Source organism: Fundulus heteroclitus, chromosome 9 (assembly GCF_011125445.2).
Source record: "Fundulus heteroclitus isolate FHET01 chromosome 9, MU-UCD_Fhet_4.1, whole genome shotgun sequence".
Classification (NCBI taxonomy): domain Eukaryota; kingdom Metazoa; phylum Chordata; class Actinopteri; order Cyprinodontiformes; family Fundulidae; genus Fundulus; species Fundulus heteroclitus.
The window spans coordinates 33195745-33214091 of NC_046369.1; the positions used below are offsets into that span (position 1 = coordinate 33195745).

The 18347-nt window shown below is 45.3% G+C and overlaps 1 protein-coding gene across 1 annotated transcript; it reads left to right on the forward strand.

Moving 5' to 3' along the window:
- Window positions 1–1144: 1144 nt before the first annotated feature.
- On the forward strand, window positions 1145–16792 carry tubgcp5 (tubulin, gamma complex associated protein 5). Its single transcript, XM_021315692.2, has 23 exons — window positions 1145–1467; window positions 1566–1619; window positions 2789–2897; window positions 3107–3203; window positions 3302–3381; window positions 3462–3597; window positions 5794–5911; window positions 6275–6364; window positions 6519–6612; window positions 6708–6960; window positions 8726–8928; window positions 9039–9154; window positions 9536–9804; window positions 9896–10094; window positions 11907–12095; window positions 12208–12390; window positions 12488–12572; window positions 12650–12770; window positions 13489–13640; window positions 14882–15007; window positions 15899–15987; window positions 16090–16190; window positions 16275–16792. The coding sequence occupies exons 1-23, from the start codon at window positions 1334–1336 to the stop codon at window positions 16319–16321; spliced, it is 3045 nt and encodes a 1014-aa protein (XP_021171367.2). The 5' UTR covers window positions 1145–1333; the 3' UTR covers window positions 16322–16792.
- The last annotated feature ends 1555 nt before the right edge of the window (window positions 16793–18347 follow it).

An 18347-nucleotide genomic window follows, 5' to 3' on the forward strand; every position in this document is an offset into this window, starting at 1 on the left:
ACGGTTGTACATCATATTTCTCATTGCCATGCGCTGTTATTTGGGCATCCTGTGCAAAAAAACAAACCAGAAAAGAAAAGGATACGCTCACATTCCAATCTTGTTCGGTAAGTAAGTTGAATTTAAAGAATTTTGGGAGTATTTGCATTTATTGTCAGAATTATTTCAACGATTTCCTCCCCTATTTGTTCCATGTTTGTCAATAAATTCAAAAATACAATTATGTGCAGTTACTGTGTGCAGTTTAATGATAAAAATCTCACTTCTTTATGTAACTGCTGTGCTGAAGAAGCCTAAATTTAAAAATAGGTATGTTTTGCAGTGACATATACAGTCCTACAGTTATCTACATAAAGGCTGCAAAGGTTGTAAGGTTGTGATCCCTTTTATTGTTATCACAATAGTAACACGAAATATCATGATCTAAATTTGAAGCCCTTCACACTTAGTTACCAGGAGGAAAACGTCTTCACCACTTTTATTAACTTTGCCATCCACTCATCGTAAAACATGAATGTCACATTAATTGTGGGCTTGTCATGATTAAAAAACTTAAATAAATTTTAAAATCAAACGCTGTGTACACAAATGTCAACCTATAGCGGAATTTCTATAACCCCGCCTCGCCGTCGCTACAACACGCCGGCTAGGGTGAGGGAGCGCGTCTCGTGTTCGTGTGTTTGGGTAAAACACCGTCACGCCCCGTCGGACTGACCAAGACGCAACGCTACATGCGTTTTGCTCCTTAATTTTTCACCAGCTGCCGCCTCTCTCATTTTTAAGCACTTGAGTAACAGGTATAGCTCCATGACGTCATATCCATTCCCCTCTTTTATGAAACTGTTTGGAAACTACGGAGAGTGAAGGCGGGGTTACGATTAAATCTGTTTATGGGTGGAGTTTAGAAATTGACAACAAACCCCGAGCGAGTTCTGTAACCCGTAGTAACGAAATGTATTATGGGATGTATATAAGGCAGATTAGTGCACAATTTGATTGTTGGAATGAAAATAGATTTATTTTGCTGTTAGAGGCTTGACTGCATCCAAAAAGGTAGACGCCATCAACATTAGCGTTAATATTAACCGTTCAGATGGCAAAGAACGGACTCAACCCTATTTTGTCATGCGCATGCGCACTTGTTTCCTGCGAGTCAAACGGAGCGCGGTAGTCATGGAGGAATCCATGAACAAAAACAGCTAACTTCTCGCGTTATTTTTTTGTGACTGGAGGTACATTTGGACCTTTTCTTGGTTCCGGCAGAGCCACCGAACCCTCCGCATGTCCGAGCAGACAGCGAGCTGCAGCTAACTGTCCGAAGCTAGCAAGCAGCATGGCACACTGGAGCACCTTCGAGAAGGAGACGGAGAGGGAGACGAAGAGGCTGATCCGATGCATCAGCGGGCTCCAAGACGAGGAAGATCAGAACTTCCAGCTGGCGCTCAAGTTCGCTTGGTCAAATTTCAAGTGAGTCCGTCCTCCGCTGCTCGATCCCACCGCAGCCAGCCTGAGGACAAGGCTAGCTAGCTGCGAGAAGCTTGACTGATGATGTGCTCCTCCGGCAGGTTCCATCGGTATCTGGATGCTGACAGCCATAAGATTCAACGCAGGATCAGCGGGTGAGTGACAGCGTGGTGTCCTTGCCTTTCCTTTCCTTTCCTTTCCTTTCCTTTCCTTTCCTTTCCTTTCCTTTCCTTTCCTTTCCTTTCTTCCTTCCTTCCTTCCTTCCTTCCTTCCCTTTATGTAGGGTCTTGTTTTCCCACGCAGACTGCACTGTTTACAGTTCCCACGCAGCATGACAGTCTGTCCAGCCCAGCCCTAGTGGATCTGTCAGTGGGGCTGGACGATTTAGAAAAAAAAGCATATCGATAAAATAAAAATCATATTGAACAATAAATTAAAACAAATTCAAAACATGTATTTTAAGTGTTAATATTAATCTACATGGCTACAATGCAAAAGGAAGGAAAACTGTTATTCTATTGAACTTTTTATTGACCCTTTTTTTTCCTAATATATATTGTTATTGAATAATCATTCAGCCCTAAGATCCACTCTAAAAGCAAGTCAACGTGCTGCTCTGGATTAGCATGGAAAAGAAAAGGGATTAAATATTTTTTATTTTAAGATTTACTCCCTCTCCCGGGAAGAATCTACCCATCCTTTTTTTTGTCCATCCATCCTCACTGTCTGTAGTTTTGAAGGTTCCCCTTTTCAAAGCTTGGCCTAGATAGAAATATCTGCATAAAACTCTGAGTCCTTTTTTAATTTCGACGTTACAATGGACCAAAAATGAACTGGAATAAAAATTGAAAAAAGTACAAGAAGGTAGCCAGGCTAAATTGACTTTAGAGAGACATCCGAGTCATCTCTAATTGTTGAAATTAAAACTAACCTTTTTAATATTTCAATAAATTTTAAAGGTTAGGAGTATATCTTTCTTTAACAAAGACTGAATGCTAGTTGTAAAAGCTACCGGCTGGGTTTCGATTACGCTTTTTAAAAATCCTACTCTAATATCTTCTCGTCATAAAAATCTCTTCGCTCATAAGCGAGTGGGAGATCGATGGAGGTCCTTGAGAGTTTGAACATTTTGTTTTGGATTCATTTTTTTTTGTCCAGGTGAAAATGTATTGAAAGCATTTTTAGTGTGTGTGGGATTTTTTGTTAATGCAATAATGAAACAAAGCAAGGGGTCTGCTTGTTCTTGTTGGCGCTGCCACCTTTTGCAGAACCCTGTTATGCATCCTCCTGTTGTTGTTGTTATTGTTTTCTCTTTTTTTTTAAGGATCTATGAAAAGCTGATGGTCCACTCTGACCTGAGTAAAGCAGGGAGCTGGAGGAGACTGACTGACGAGTTCCTGAACTCACCGCTACCCAATACCCCTGGAGCGAAGGTAATAAAGAAAAGCTGGAGTCCTGAAAGTGAAAAATAAACTCTCCTGTGACCTAATAACGCAGACGTTTTTGGCCAACGCGTTTCATCATGTCCTGTGCTTTTAAAACGCAAGAGCCACAACATCCTGATAGCTCATGGGAAGATGGTGTCTTCAGACTTTCTCATACCTTTTTCTTTGTGTTGTTTTTTTTGTTTTGTTTTTTCCAGACAGATACCCACTATAGTATCCTGTCGCTGCTGCTTTTCTTATCAGATTCTCCCACAAACACAAACTTCACAGAGAGACCCAGGGTGAAAGATGCCGGTAAGCTTGTATTTCGGTTTAGATGTCTTTAGATCTTGAATTGTTCACGCCCCGCATTCCCCCGCTGATCGCTGCGCCTTCAACGCGTGTCCGTGCAGAACCAGCGGACAGCTTCGACTGGGCCAGGTATCTCATGGAAGGGGAGGAGGTGGACGCTGGGCCGTTCCCAGACACGCCGGTGAGTGTCCCCCCCCCCACCCCCCACCCCCACCTCGAAGCTGGCAGAAGCTGTTTGGATTAACGCTGCGCTTTTTGTAGGAGTGGTCTGAGGACGAGAGCGAGGACGATGACAGCCAGCAGCCAATCAGCAGGGAGGACTCTGGGATCCAGTTGGACAGGACCCCCCAGGAGGACCAGGACACCACCAGCAAGTCGGTTCCAGTCGCATGGACAGGTGGGAGGTTTAAAGCACTTTATATAATACTTTATTTCCATTCAGCCTCAAGATAATAATTGTGGGGCGTGCTCCTATATACGGAGGACATGGTCCTCGATGTGGCTGACCCGGGTTTGATTCTGGCCTGTGGTCCTCTGCCACATGTCTTCCACCTTCTCTCAAACCCCATTACCCGTCAGCCTACTGTATGAAAAATGAACCACTAGCGCCAGAAAAAGAGTAAAAAATAATAATAATTGGAAAAACTTTCACTACAATTACAACCGCAAGTCTTGGTATGTTTTTTTTTTTTACCCATTTGTCCTTTTAAAACAGCCCAACTTACGTCAGACCAGAGGGAGACCGTCTGTGAACATCACCTTTAAGTCTTGCCACAGACCCTCAGTTGGATGGCGGTGAGGGATTTAAATAGGCCATTCAAGACATGACGTGTCATTGTAGCTCTGGCTCTATGTTTACTGTTGTCTTCCTGGAGGGTGGACCTCTGCCCTGAATATGAAGCCTTGTGCAGCATCTAAGGGTACTTTCTTCCAGGACTGTCCTGTGTTTAGCTCATTCAAGCTTCCCATCAACCTCCGGGTCCCCGCAGGAGGCAAAGCATCCTGATGCTGCTGCCGTGGCTCCTAATGGCTCACAGCTTCAGTCACTTCAGCTAGGAACCACTAATCAGGCCCGAAATCTGGGTGTAGTGATGGACTCAGACCTGAACCTCCAAAAGATAATTACAAGGTCAGCTTTCTACCACCTGAAGAACATTTCCAGGATTAAAGGACTGATGTCTCAGCAGGATCTGGAAAAACCAATCCATGCGTTTATTTTTAGTAGAATTGATTACTGCAACAGTGTTTTAACAGGTCTTCCTAAAAAGTGGATCAGACAGCTGCAGCTGATCCAGAACGCTGCTGCCCGCGTCCTCACTAAGACTAAGAAAGTAGAGCACATCTAACCTGACAACAGCCAGCTGCATGTATCGCTCCGCCTAGCTCCACTCACATACATCTGGGACACCGCCATAGGAATTGCCTTTACTGAAGGCTGGGCCTTATCAAAACTCCTTGCATATGATTGGATAAGCCACTTGTCTGTCATCTTTATCGACGTGCTATTTCAACCACTCACACTGAAGCTAACCTGTGACGCTGATGAGACCGACGCAGGAAAAACCCCCCCTTTTTTTTTTTTTTTTTTTTTTTATGTGTTTGCGGCTCCCCGCGGAAAACGTGTCGCCCCTCTCCCCCCCCCCAACCCCGCTCCGCGAGCCGGTCCGCGGAAAACGTGTCGTCCCTCTCCCCCCCCCCCCCCCCCCCCGCTGCGCGAGCCGGTTTGCGGAAAACATGTCGTCCACCCCGCTCCGCGAGGCGGTCCGCCTCGCATAAGCAAATTCCTGCGGGAAACACTTTAGTGGCACACCTTTTATTGACAGTGAGCTGACAGGAAGAGGGGGGAAGACAGGCGGCAAAGCGCCGCGGGTCGGAGTCGATCCCGGGCCGACCGCGTTGAGGACTAATAGGCCTCCTTATATGGTTCGCGCTAACCGCTAACCGCTCCGGGGACGCGTCCGCGTTGCGCGTACGCGCCCCGGAAAACAAAACTTGCCAAATCCGGTCGGGAGAAGGGCGAAAACATGGTTTCCACCAACAAAAGCCTTAAGAGCCGTTCTCTGATGTTCTTTTAATGAAACAATATCAGATAGATTGGACAACACGGAAGAAATAGCAGCATCAATGTTAACGCTTGCTTCCTCGATGCGAGCCGCCATTGTTGTTGGAATCTCACGGTGGCTTCTCCACTACGTCACATCCATGAAACACCCGCCCTGCGTCCTGATTGGCCAGACCAAAAATTTGGTTGGGGAAATCACTTTCAATCAGCCGTGTCCCAGATGTATGTGAGTGGAGCTAGGCGGAGCGATACATGCAGCTGGCTGTTGTCAGGTTAGAGCACATCACCCCAGTTCTAAAGTCCTTACACTGGATCCCTGTATCTCAGAGAATAGACTTTAAAATACTTCTGTTAGTCCTTGCCTTAATGGACATGGTGTGTTCAGGGCCACCTGCAGTGTTCGTGTTTTTTCCAATATACGGTGGCAAAAGCGTCACATTTTTATAAGAATAAAGAAGGACTCAGATGAGAAATGATGCCTTGCTGGTATCATGTTGTAATATTTTAAATTATTATTTTTTTTCCCCCCAGTGGGCGAACCGGACGCCCGGGCCTGGCTGGAACAGCACGTAGTGACTCCATACTGGGTCGCCCACGCTCCTCGGTTCCCTCACAGCTTACACTTGCACTCGAACTTGCTCAACGTCTGGTAAGCCTCGGCCTGCTGCGGCCTCCTCTGTGATAAACCGGGACTTTAGTCGCTGATGTTATGTAGAATAACCAACATATTTAGCTCTGACTTTGGGGCGCTGCAGATATATAAGCTATTTTAATGCTAGTATCACATCTTAGTGTTGCTTGAATTATAAAAGCCGGCTTTAAAATCAAACTAAACAGCCAATGACCTACTTGAACTATGGCTTTTAATGAGGAAAGCTTAATCTTGATCCTGTGAGGTATCATTGTGTTTTAACGTGATTGCTGCTGTTCCACTCGGCGTGGACAACCTTAAGGTGTGTTTCTGAGTTGAAAGGATTCGTGACGTTCAGGTGTTCCTGCTTGTGTCTCTCAGGGACCAGCACTTATATAACACCGATCCTCTGTACCTGCCTGAAGAGAAAGCCTTCGTCACCGAGACTCAAGTCGTACGGGAGACCTTGTGGTAAGATCCGGAGATGCCGAGGCCGACGGTCTCCTGCCTCTCTGACGCGCGGTTAATCGTCTCGCTGATCCCGCGGATCCTCCCCGGATCCACGGGCTGATGGCGTTAGCTTATTGATCTCTCTGTCACGGGGGATGATCTGTGTGTTTTTCAGGCTCCTCTCCGGTGTGAAGAAGCACTTTATATTCCAGCATCACGACGGCAAAGTGTGCGTGAGGAACGATGTGGTGGTAACCCATGTGACGAGTGTAAGCTGGCAGAACGAAAACGTGAACACTGGGCGATACGTTGTCGGGTTTTTTTTTAATGGAAGGAATACGGCCTGTCACGTTTTGTCCTGCAGAGCTGCCTGCGCTCGGTGCTGGAGCACGTCGCCGTGTACGGCCAGGCGGTGTTCAGGCTGCAGAGGTTCATAGACGAGGTGACGGGCCACAGCTCGGAGCCCTGCCCGCCGGGCTCCGCCTCCTCCCACAGCTACAGGAAGGGCTCCGAGCCGCCGTTCCGGACCTACCAGGCTTTTGTGTGGGCTCTCAACAAATACTTCACCGGCTTCAAAGCGGAGCTGACCGCCATTGAGCGAGAGGTCATCAGCAACGGTAAGCAGCACAGGAAGCTGTGAATGACCCACTGTGACGGGCCTGTTTGGGTTTTCCTTTGGTTCAGGAGCAACCATCGGGCTTCACTGGGCTCTGAAGGCCTAAGCAGCATAAGGTCCCAGTCGTGTGTTGTGTCGTTAACCTGACTCTAGCCATATGGATATCGCTCCGCCTAGCTCCACTCACATACATCTGGGACATCTCCCATAGAGAATTATTTCTCCAACCAATTTTATTGTCTAGCCAATCAGGACGCAGGGCTGGAGTTTCATAGATGTGACGTAGTGGAGAAGCGACCGTGACGTGAGACTGTTTTGATTTAGACAGCAATGGCGGCTCGTCGAGGAAGCAAGCGTTAGCATTGATGCTGCTATTTCTTCCGTGTTGTCCAATCTACCTAATATTGTTTCATTAAAAGAACATCAGAGAACTCTGAAGGCTTTTGTTGGTGGAAACCATGTTTTCGCCCGCGGCGGAGCGGTTAGCGCGAACCATATAAGGAGGCCTTTAGTCCTCGACGCGGTCGACCCAGGATCGACTCCGACCCGCGGCGCTTTGCCGCCTGTCTTCCGCCCTCTTCCTGTCAGCTCACTGTCAATAAAACACGTGCAACTAGAGCCGCAAACACATAAAAAAAAAAAAAGAGTTTTGTTTTTCCCTGCGTCACTATCATCAGCGTCACGGGTTAGCTTTGGTGTGAGTGATTGACATAGCACGTCGATAAAGATGACAGACAAGTGGCTTATCCAATCATATGCAAGGATTTTTGATAAGGCCCAGCCTTCAATAAAGGCAATTCGCTGGTTTGTTTGCCATTGTATAAAGCTTGTTACTGCACATTACTCCAGACTTTTTGAATTGAGAAAGCTTCGTTTTTTTTTTTTTTTTTTAAATAAAGGTAATTCCTATGGAGAGGTCCCAGATGTATGTGAGTGAAGCTAGGCGGAGTGAAATACAGCTGGCTAGAGTCAGGTTATTGTGCCGTTGCTTCTGTTTTCAAGTCATTTAGGCTGCATTGAATGAAAATAACTTAAAGTTGTAAGAGGAAATTTTTGTTTGACACCTCTTCTGTTCCTTAAATTGGCCTAAAATGACTAAGCTACACAAAAAAAGACACGTTTATTCCTGAAGATAGACATATCCAACTGGAAATGGCATTTTCCGTCCTTTATTTGTCTTAAAGGGGTCCGGTCACGTACTAGGACTTAACGAATTTCTGCGCCAGTCACTCCCTCTGGTTGCAGGCAAAGTTTTTTTTTTTTTTGGTGAAGTGATCGCGCCCCGTTGGCTTACTCCATTTCTGTTTCTCGCTTTGCTTTTGCTCTGTTTATTACTAAACAAAGCGCTTTTGTGTAGATGAACCGTAACCGTGTGGCCAGAACTACGATATTGCACTGCAAAAACAGACTAAACTAAACTAAGAATAAGTTAAATTTTCTTGAAATTACTGTATTTGTACTTTATTTGAGCAGCTAAATAAGATAATCTGCCAATGGAAGAAGATGTTTGCACTTAAAATAAGAACAACTCATCTCATCAACTTATTTCAAGTGCATTATATCTAATTATCTTATTTTAGGGGTAAAATTATTCTTCCCATTGGCATATAATCTTATTTAGCTGCTCAAATAAAGTACAAATACACTAATTTCAAGAAAATGTTGCTTATTTTTAGTTCTGTTTTTGCAGTGTGCACTTATGCGCATGGAGATGCCTAGCTGCCCGCCTCCCTCATGCAGCTTCCTGATCTGTTGCCTGTTTGCAGACGAGACGGTGACCCTGTCTGCAGTGCTGGAGCGCCTGAGCCCTCACCTGGCCCAGATCAAAGTGCTGCACAAAGTCTTCTGCACGGGCGTCGCCGAGGTTCCCCCGGCCACCCCCAATGTGGTGCGGGCCTCTCACCTGCTGAATACGCTCTACAAGGCCATCATCGAGTACGACGCCGTCGGAGACGCGTCGGAGCAAGCGGTTGGTGCTTTTTCTCCTCCTCCCTCGTCCTCCGACTGAAGGTGGAGCTTCTGGACGTGTCTGAAGGAGCGCAACGCTCTAAATGTGCGCCGACTCTCTCCCTTTGCCAGGTGGCGCTGCTGTTTTCTCTGTGGACCGAGACGGTGCGGCCGTATTTGGAGATCGTGGATGAGTGGATTGTTCACGGGCATTTGTTCGACCCCGCCAAAGAGTTCATCATCCAGAGGTAGGCGGCAGGAATCCCTCCACGCTGCCTCGCAAAACTGTGCACACCCCCTTTGCTAGCTCACATTTCTACGAAGTCGGTGTACTTTTTCTGCCACGAGTCAAAACCAAGCAGTGGAGGAAAAATGAGGCAACGTTTTGAGAATGCGTAAATAAAAAAATGGGGAAACTGGTGGAGACGTACCCCGACAGACTTGCAGGTGCAATGGCAGCCGCTTCTCCAAAGTATTGACTCAGGCTGAATATAAATGCGATGCTTGCACGTAAATGAGGAGTGTGTATCGTTTGCGGTTGTGGCCAGACACCAGCTGCGCCGGTCTCACTGAAGGAAGGATATAACGCAACCCAGGAGTGAAATGAAATCTGTTTTTTTGTTTTCCAGGAACAAGGATGTGGCCGTAAACCACAGGGACTTCTGGTACGCCACCTACACCCTGTACAGCGTGTCGGAGATGGTGGACAGCGAGGAGAAGCTGAACGACGCGTCCAGCGGCAGCTCGGGAGGGGACCAGGGCGCCGGCAACCGGCAGCTCACCATGGTGTCCTTCCTCAAACCCGTGCTGAAGCAGATCATCATGGCCGGGAAGTCCATGCAGCTGCTGAAAAATCTGGACCGCAAGGAGGCCGAGGACGCTGATAGATCGTCCAGAGGTCAGTGTTTGGTCCCGTCAGAACGTTGGTTTTTTGTGTGTTGTTTCCCCAAACGTGTTTATCGGATGATAAGAGAAAAACGACCTTGCAGATGCGGAGAGGAAGAGTCTGTACGCGCTGTTCCTGGAGTCTGTGCAGTCCCGCCTCAGCAGCCCGGAGGAGTCGCCGACCGACAGGGTGACGGAGCAGCAGGCCACCGCCAGGAGTCTGATAAAGATGCAGGCCATCATGGCGCAGCACCTGGAGACGGACGACGTCCACGATCCGCTGTTGGCCATCAACTTTGCCAGGTGATCCCGTAGCAGCGAGCAAAAAAACAACAACATTTTGGACCAAATCTTGACTTTGCCTCTGCTGGGAAAAATAATTCACGGAGTGTTTCTTATAAAAGCTAAAAGCGTTAGGGATAAAGGTACGGTTCACCACAAGATGTTGTTTCTTCATTCGCTAAGCTAGTAAGCATGTGCACCGGCCAGATAAAACAGCTCTGCTGCTCCCCAGCATGGAAAAGCCAAACTCCCCCCTGGAGAACGGGCTTTCTGATCAAAGGAGACTTATCTCGAGCTGGCTGGCTGCACTGAGCAGAAGTACGTTTGTCCCAGCTGTCAAGCATGGAGGTGGTAGCATCATGCTAAGGGCCTGTTTGCTTCCCACTGGTAAAAATCTGTTCAGCTTCAGCATTAGTTGGCTGATAAAACATGGCGATGATCTCACACCCACATTGACGCTGGCTTTGGAGGGGATAATGCAGGCTAACACAGGCATCTGGACTGGTTCCAACCTCAGTCCTATTGGATCTGTATGACTATGCTGAACGGCCAGGCCCATAATAATAATAATAATAATAATAATAATAATAATAATAATAATAATGTTGTCATTGCAACATATTACAAACCACTGAAATCTTTCCTCTGCATGTAACGCAGCCTTAATGAGCAGTGGGCTGCCACTGTGCGGCGCCCGGGGAGCGTTCTGGGGTCCGGGGTCTTGCTCAGGGAGCCAGAGTGCCAGTCTGTGGGAATTAAACAAGCAACCTTGTATCCTCTCCAATACTTGTGTCCCCTCCAGGTAGGGTTGTCACGATACTAAAATCTCAAACCCAATATCATTACCCACGAAGAAATTCAATACTCAATACCATTTTCGATACCACAGGGACAAATAATTAAAGGCATAAAAAATATTTTATTAACACGAAAACCTCCTTGAAAAACCTTTTTCAATTTCAACATGGAACATGCTTTCTTAACAGAACCACAAATGCTAATTAAATAAGTGTTTGGACAAAAGCTAAATAAATAACCCAAATATAACACATACTAAGTAGCATGCTAGCCACAGCTAATCACACAACATTAATGTGGAACACCAGTCGCACTAACACAACTAATACGTTTAATGTATTCAATTATTTATCTTTAATTTATTAACCTGTTGGAATTCATCATAAAGGCCAGGGTGTCGGTCCTTGAGACCAAGTTTGTTGTGCTGCTTGAGTTTGTTGCCACCACTTTAAAATGATGTTTGCACGCAGGCCTGCTAAGATGTTTGGGTTTTCCTTCTTTGTTTGCCTCATATGCTAAAATATTTAGTATTGATATCATGCCAAATTAGTATTGTATCCGGATACAGTGTTTGAGTATCGATACTTTTCAGAGTGTCGATACATTTGACAACCTTACCTCCAGGACACGAGTACCGTGCTGTCCTGTGGGAGCCACCACTCCCACATGCCGGGAACCCAAACCAGTTCTAATTAACTTTAGTGTTGAAGCATCCATGTAGGATCTAAGGATCTTGTGCATGGCTACAGAAAGCACAGGGTTTCTCCAACTTGCTATAAGGCCATTTTGTTTTGAATAGCAGTGTGTGTGCACGCCTGGATTTTCACCCTGTGTGTGTTAGAGAAAATCTACAATAAATGCAAACTTTGTGCACCAGATTGCTGTTTCAGGGATCAGTGAAATATTGCGTAGTTTATTTCGCCCCGCAGACGGAGCCGGTACAAAGAAATCCTTAGCAGCCCAAAAATGAAACCTGAGCCTCGCGTCCATGAGTGCGTGTAAACGTCTGCCTTCCTCCTCCCTCCTCCTCCTCAGACTCTACCTGGAGCAGAGCGACTTCCACGAGCGCTTCTCCGGCGGCGACTTCACCGTGGACCGCTCGTCCCAGTCGGTCACCTGCCAGACCTTCGAGCTCACCCTGCGCTCCTGCCTCTACCCGCACATCCAGAGGCGCTACATCGAGTGCTGCGGGAACCTCATGAAGACGCTGAAGAAGGACTACAGGTAAGGCTGCGCTCTGGTGAATGAGGGCTCCCTGCTGGCGTCAGATCATGTCTCCAGCATGGCCCCCCCCCCCCCCCCCCCCCCCCCCCCCCCCCACTCGTTGTGTCCACAGGCTGCTGGAATACCTGCAGGCCATGAGGAACTACTTCCTGCTGGAGGCGGGGGACACCATGTACGACTTCTACACCGCCATCTTCGACAAGGTGCAGGAAAAGGAGAGCTGGCAGCAGCCCTCCTTTCTCAACATGCAGCTGCAGGAGGCAGTGGGGCAGCGCTACCCAGAGGACAGCAGCAGGTACTGCACCGCTTCAGGGTCAGGTTGACGAAGCAGAGTCTAAAAGACGGAGAATTGCAAAGCAAATGTTTCCTCCTAACGTTTCATGTCCAATAAGGTTATCGGTCTTTTTGGAGCCTCTCGACCCATCCAGGAAGAAGCACCCGGTGAATAATTTGGAGGTCCTGACCCTGAGCTACAAGGTAAACGGAGGCATTAGGTGTGATTTACCGGCGGGTGAAACTGTCCTGTTGACATTTGTCGGGTTTGCTCTGCCCAGGTGCCCTGGCCTGTAGACATTGTGATCAGCTCTGAGTGCCAGAAGATTTACAATCAGGTGTTCCTTCTCCTGCTGCAGATTAAATGGGCTAAATACAGTCTGGACACGCTTCGATTCAGCGGTAAGAGGCTGGAGATTAGAGCTGAAAGGCTCACATGCAACACAGATGGAAGTTAATATTCAAACACACCTCTGTTTTTTCTTTTTTTTTTTTCTTTGCATCATTGCAAACTGCAGATTTTGGTATTAGGACTGTTTACAAAACCAAACATGCATTTTATTCTCTATTTTTATTATTAGTAGGGCGAGACAATATAGGAAAAAAGCACATAGATAAAATAAAACTATATTGATCAATATCGATAATTATCAACAAATTCAAAACATACTTTAAATGCAGCCCTGGTCGTTTTATGCTGTTGCTTAGCAACTTATTTTTAGATTCAGAACACACAAACACTGACTTCAAACTTAACCCTTTATTCAACCAGCTTTTTACCAAAACTGCAAGTGCTCTCTGAAGGGGGCGGGGCTTAGTGACGGAGCGTTCCTGGGTCTGTTTGTGATTGGTTGGGAGGATTTAGTGACTGTAATATTAACCTACATGATAGGCTAGAATGCAAAAGGAAGGAAAACTGTTGTTCTATTGAACTTTTTATTCACCCTTTAATACTTTATATGTCGTTATTGAATTATCATCCAGCCCTAATTATTAGGACACATGCATGTTAGGAAACAGTTTAGTTGTTGAGTGAACATCCTCAGCGTGGACCTCACCATCCAGTTGATGCCGAGGGAGCTTGTGTCGTTGCTGAGTGCTTTTGCGTTGGTTTGTTTAGATTTTGCAGAAGTCACAAAGAAAGTGGAAGGATCTCCTGCTGAGGAAGCAAAGCTGAAACAGCCAAAAGGCCAGCAGATCCACCGAATGTGTCTGCTGCGGGTCAAACTGATGCACTTTGTCAACAGCCTCCACAACTACATCATGACCAGGGTAAGTGGGGGGGGGGCTTTTTTTTCCTCCAGGCAGACGTTCTGATATGATGCTGCAGGACAGCTGCAGATGGTCTGCATAAAACTTTTCATGTTTTAGTTAATTAACAGAGGTTCATTTATTTTAAATGATGCAATTTATTTCTAACAAATCAAAATCTGAAAAGTGTGGCATGCTTTTGTTTTCAGCTGCGTAGAGCCAGTCCTCCAGATGTTGAAAGTGAACCCCACTCCTCTGTGTAAAACGGTTCAAGCTCAGTCAGATCAGATGGAGAGCTTCTGCGGTTGCTAGTTTTCAAGTCCTGCCACGGATTCCTGATTTGGTTTACGTCTGGACTTTGACTGGGCCGCTCTAACACAGCCCCACGCTTTGATGTAAATGACTCTATCGTAGCCCTCCCACTCCGCCCGTCTCTGCAGCTCCTCCACCCACCATACGCTTCTTGTTCTGCTTTTACCTGAGGTTTTCTTTCCTGGCTTTCCTTGTAAAGCTTTCCCTCCAGCTGCACAAGCGACACTTTTTGTCATTTTTTTTCATGCGATAACACCGTCCATCGTGTTTCAGGCTCATTACCAGCTTCACTGGATAATTGCACTGGGTCGCTTTCATCAAGCAGAGTTGGAGTTATATAGTTCCCGATATTTTTAGGCTGAATTCCAATGTACAATATTTATCTCTGTTTTTCTTTTTATAAAGTAATTATCAAAAAGGCATCTCTGAATAAAAGCTTCATCCCAAATGTCTCACAGGCACATTTTTTTTTAAACTAACAGCTGTAGATAAATATGTGAAACAGTTTATATATATATATATATATATATATATATATATATATATATATATATATATATATATATAAGACACAACTTTATACAATGATACAGTCGATGTAGTCTCATTTCTTTTAAAAAAAAATCTTGATATATATATTTTTTTAATCTCTATATATTGCTCAGCCCTAGAAAAATGAATGAGAGGCAAATTAGTCTTAAAGCAATACTAACATTAGCGGTTGGTCTGGCCTCATGTCTCACTGAGGAGCTAACCAGACGTTAAGTGGAAGCGATATCAAATTGAAAATGCCAAAGTCCTGCATTCATTCAACATGCAAATGTAGCTTCACTGTAGGTAAACCAAGCTCCTGCGTTGACCGTCCAGCTGAAGAAAGCCTCGGTTCACCAATAAAAGAACAGGATCTTTTGGCTCGCCGTCTGAAAAGTGTCTTCCTCGTGTGTTGGCAGATTCTGCACAGCACTGGGCTGGAGTTTCAACACCAAGTGCAGGAAGCAAAAGACCTGGACCAGCTGATCAAGATTCATTACAGATACTTGGCCACCATCCATGACCGTTGTCTACTCAGGGAGAAGGTAAGCACCCTGTGCTGAGGTTCACTTCTTCAGAGGTAGGATGCTCAATGACCAGTGGCACAATTATTGGCATCTTCGCTGTCAGTGCTGTGTAGAAGCCCCTCTTTGTCAGCAATGATCCGCTACATGTTCAGAAGGTTGCCTCCTACAGAGAGAGCCCTCCAGATCTTCCAGCTTGTCTTTAGTCCACCCCACAGGCTCTAGACGGGCTCAGGTCTGGGGACTGAGGTGAATATTTCAAGAAGGATGTATTTTATGTCTGGTGAGCCCTTTCTCTGCTGATTTGGTCGTATCCTTTAAGTCATCCTGGTAAAAGACCCGAATACGACCCACTTTCAGCTCACGACTAGAGACATATTCTGGTGATTGGAAGAGTTTGGTGCAGCCATGCACAAGTTCCTCAAGGCCTTTGAAGGATTAACAGGCCCACATTACCATAGGTCCTCCACCCTACTTAGCTGCAGGCTTGAGGTCCAAATCCACATCTTCCTCCTTTGTTTCACGGCGCGCCCACTTAAAGGGGTTTGTTCTTGGCAGGTTTAGCTGGTATTGTCTGACTGAAGCACACGGACTTCAGCAGACTAAACACATTTAGCCCCCCGCACAGTGGCTCCATCCACTTTTACCCTGTAATAAAAGCTGAATTTAGTTTACAGTGGTTGTTGTTGTTTTTTTTTAAACATCTTTTGACACCAGCTTGTCTGCGCCTATGTATGTCATGATTCACAATGCCGTTCCTCAAGTTCCCAGTTCTGCAGTCATAAAACTCTCTTTTATGGCCACAAATGGCGTTATCACTAGAACGACTGTCGGCACTGCGGCTTCTGAGACGCCCGGCTGTGCCGCAGTTGTTGGAACAGAGAAAACGTCTAACTCCGTCTCTTTTCTCAGGTGAGTTTTGTGAAGGAGGCGATAATGAAGGTCCTCAATCTGGTCCTCATCTTCTCGGACCGATGGCAAGCTGGATTCGGAGCTTGGAAGTAAGACCTCCTCAGTAACGCGCACACGGCAACTTTTCTCCACCACCCCAGACCTAATCTCCGCGCCGACCGCGTTTACCCGGATGTTGTGTTTCCTTGCAGGATCGAGTCGATCGACAAGATGGAGTCAGATTTCAAAAACTGTCACATGTTCCTGGTGACTATACTCAATAAAGCGGTTTGTCGGGGCTCCTTCCCTCATTGTAAGTTGATTTCTGGTTCCTCAGCGTCCGTGCCTCAGTCTACTCAGATTTACTAATTTAGTTTGTTTGCCTCTTTTTGTGCAGTGGAGTCGCTGGCCCTCTCTCTGATGGCAGGATTTGAGCAGTGCTGAGCGACCGTCCGTGTTTCACTCATTCCTTCATCTCTGTGTCTTTGACTTGTCGCCATGTGACCTCTGTGGTGATCAGTAGCTCACGCCTGCTTCTGCTCAGACTGCTGAACACCGACTGCTGGAGTTCGACGGTCACAGCTAGGCCAGCTGCTCACGGACAAACTTCTACGTCTTCATTGTATTTATTTTGCAAGTTGTGTTTTTTTTAAATAATCATTCATTGTAAATAAGGGATATGTATACATGTGGAAGCACAAATAAAATTGCACAGTGTTGTTTAAGCATAGAAAAGGGACAAATATAACAACGAAGAAGAAGGAAAATAACTTGGTGTGTTTTTTATAAGCAAAGGTTTCATTCAAATAAATGTTATGATCCTAAATGATCGTGTTTACCAGAGTTTCTGTTGTCTTAAACACAATAATCCGAATATCAGGCCTTTAAAACATTAATAACCTCCTATTTTCAGTACTGGGTCTTAAATCATACTGATTTGTCCAGAATGTGTATTTTTATTTTCATTTTCAAAAAATTTGTTGCATTGTTTTTTTTTTTATTCTAGCATTTGTAGTTCTGACTGAGACAAATGGGTTTTATATGCATGTGGCAGGACTACAGGCCCCATGATGCTGGAAAACGGCCCAGGTAACCTTCCTGTAAAGCAGATTTATTAGGTGAGACATTTGCTGCAGTTCATAATGGCGATCATCTTACAGATATTTATAGAAAGCAGAAGATACAAAAACTTGGAAATCATAAAATATATTGGGAAAATGTAAAAAATGTATATCAACATTAGACATGAATATAACTATGAAATAAATTAAAACAGTATTGAAAGGGACAGGATATTCAGCTCCAGGGGAGGATCAATTGTGTTATGCTATGTTTCGACAGATACTGGAAGTAACATTGAAATTAATATTAAAATTATTCAATAAAATATGGAAAGAAGGTTTAATACCAAATAGCTGGAAAATAATTAATGACCAATAGCTTTAACTTCTCATTTAGGTAAATGGATGGAGAAAATAGTGGTCAGTAGATTAGGGTTTGTTCTTGAACATAAGCAGCCCTGAAGGAAGCCGGTGCTGAGGAGGTCTAGCAGCCAGTTGCAAAGGGGTGTGCTGAAGCCCAGATGTTCCAGTTTTTCCACCAGATGCTGTAGGATGATGGCGTTGAACGCTGAACTGAAGTCCAGAAAAATGCTCAAAGGGGCGGGGCGTGGGTGGGCTTGGAACCCGTTAATAACTGCTTGCAGTTCTAGTTTTATTTTAATTTTCAAGAAATTTGTGTTGCATTTTTTTTTCTAGCATTAGTAGTTCTGACTGAGACAAATGGGTTTTATATGCATGTGGCAGGACTACAGGCCCCTTGATGCTGGAAAACGGCCCAGGTAACCCTCCTGGGTTAAATTGACCTGTTTTAAAGTTTGAAGCCTCTAAAGAGAAAGCTCAAAATGGTCTGAAATGTCCAAATGAAGAGGGCTGAGCTGCTGGTAATCAATCTTCCATGTTAGCCTACACAGAAACCACAGCTCTGGTCACTTGCTGCCCCAAAAAGGGTAAAAGTAATTAGTAATGGAGTTAGTAATTGGTGGTTAGGATTTTTTTTGGTTTCAGACATGTTAATTAAACATGCACCGGGTCACACTGACCCAGGAACACCATTGCTGTTCCTGATAAACGAGCATAACGGGAGGGTTAGTAAAGTAACTGGCTGGGAGTTGGGTCACTGTGCTGTAAAGGGGTAAAATATGAGTAAAAACAAAATACCAGTTTAAGTTGACAAAATCATACCCACATTGCTTAGGCTACCAAGAATATTTGTTTAAAACGTTTAAACTGTAACTTTCTGAAAACCTGTGTGGATGAGTTTTTGTCATTTGGGTTCACATATCATTTCTGTTCTGACAGCCTCTTGTGAAAACAATAAAAAGCTTTGCATTTGGGTTGGATCTGTAATGGTTTTCCGAGCCTTATGAATCGTTTCAAACTCACAGAAGGTGACTTAAGTGCAGTTTCAG

Excerpts from the sequence above, each read along its gene's own strand:
- tubgcp5 (XM_021315692.2), top strand. The coding sequence starts at position 1,334 with ATGGCACACTGGAGCACCTTCGAGAAGGAGACGGAGAGGGAGACGAAG. Across the intron at positions 6,613-6,707 it reads TGGTAACCCATGTGACGAGT|AGCTGCCTGCGCTCGGTGCT; the intron begins GTAAGCTGGCAG and ends TTTGTCCTGCAG. Across the intron at positions 9,805-9,895 it reads CGCTGATAGATCGTCCAGAG|ATGCGGAGAGGAAGAGTCTG; the intron begins GTCAGTGTTTGG and ends ACGACCTTGCAG.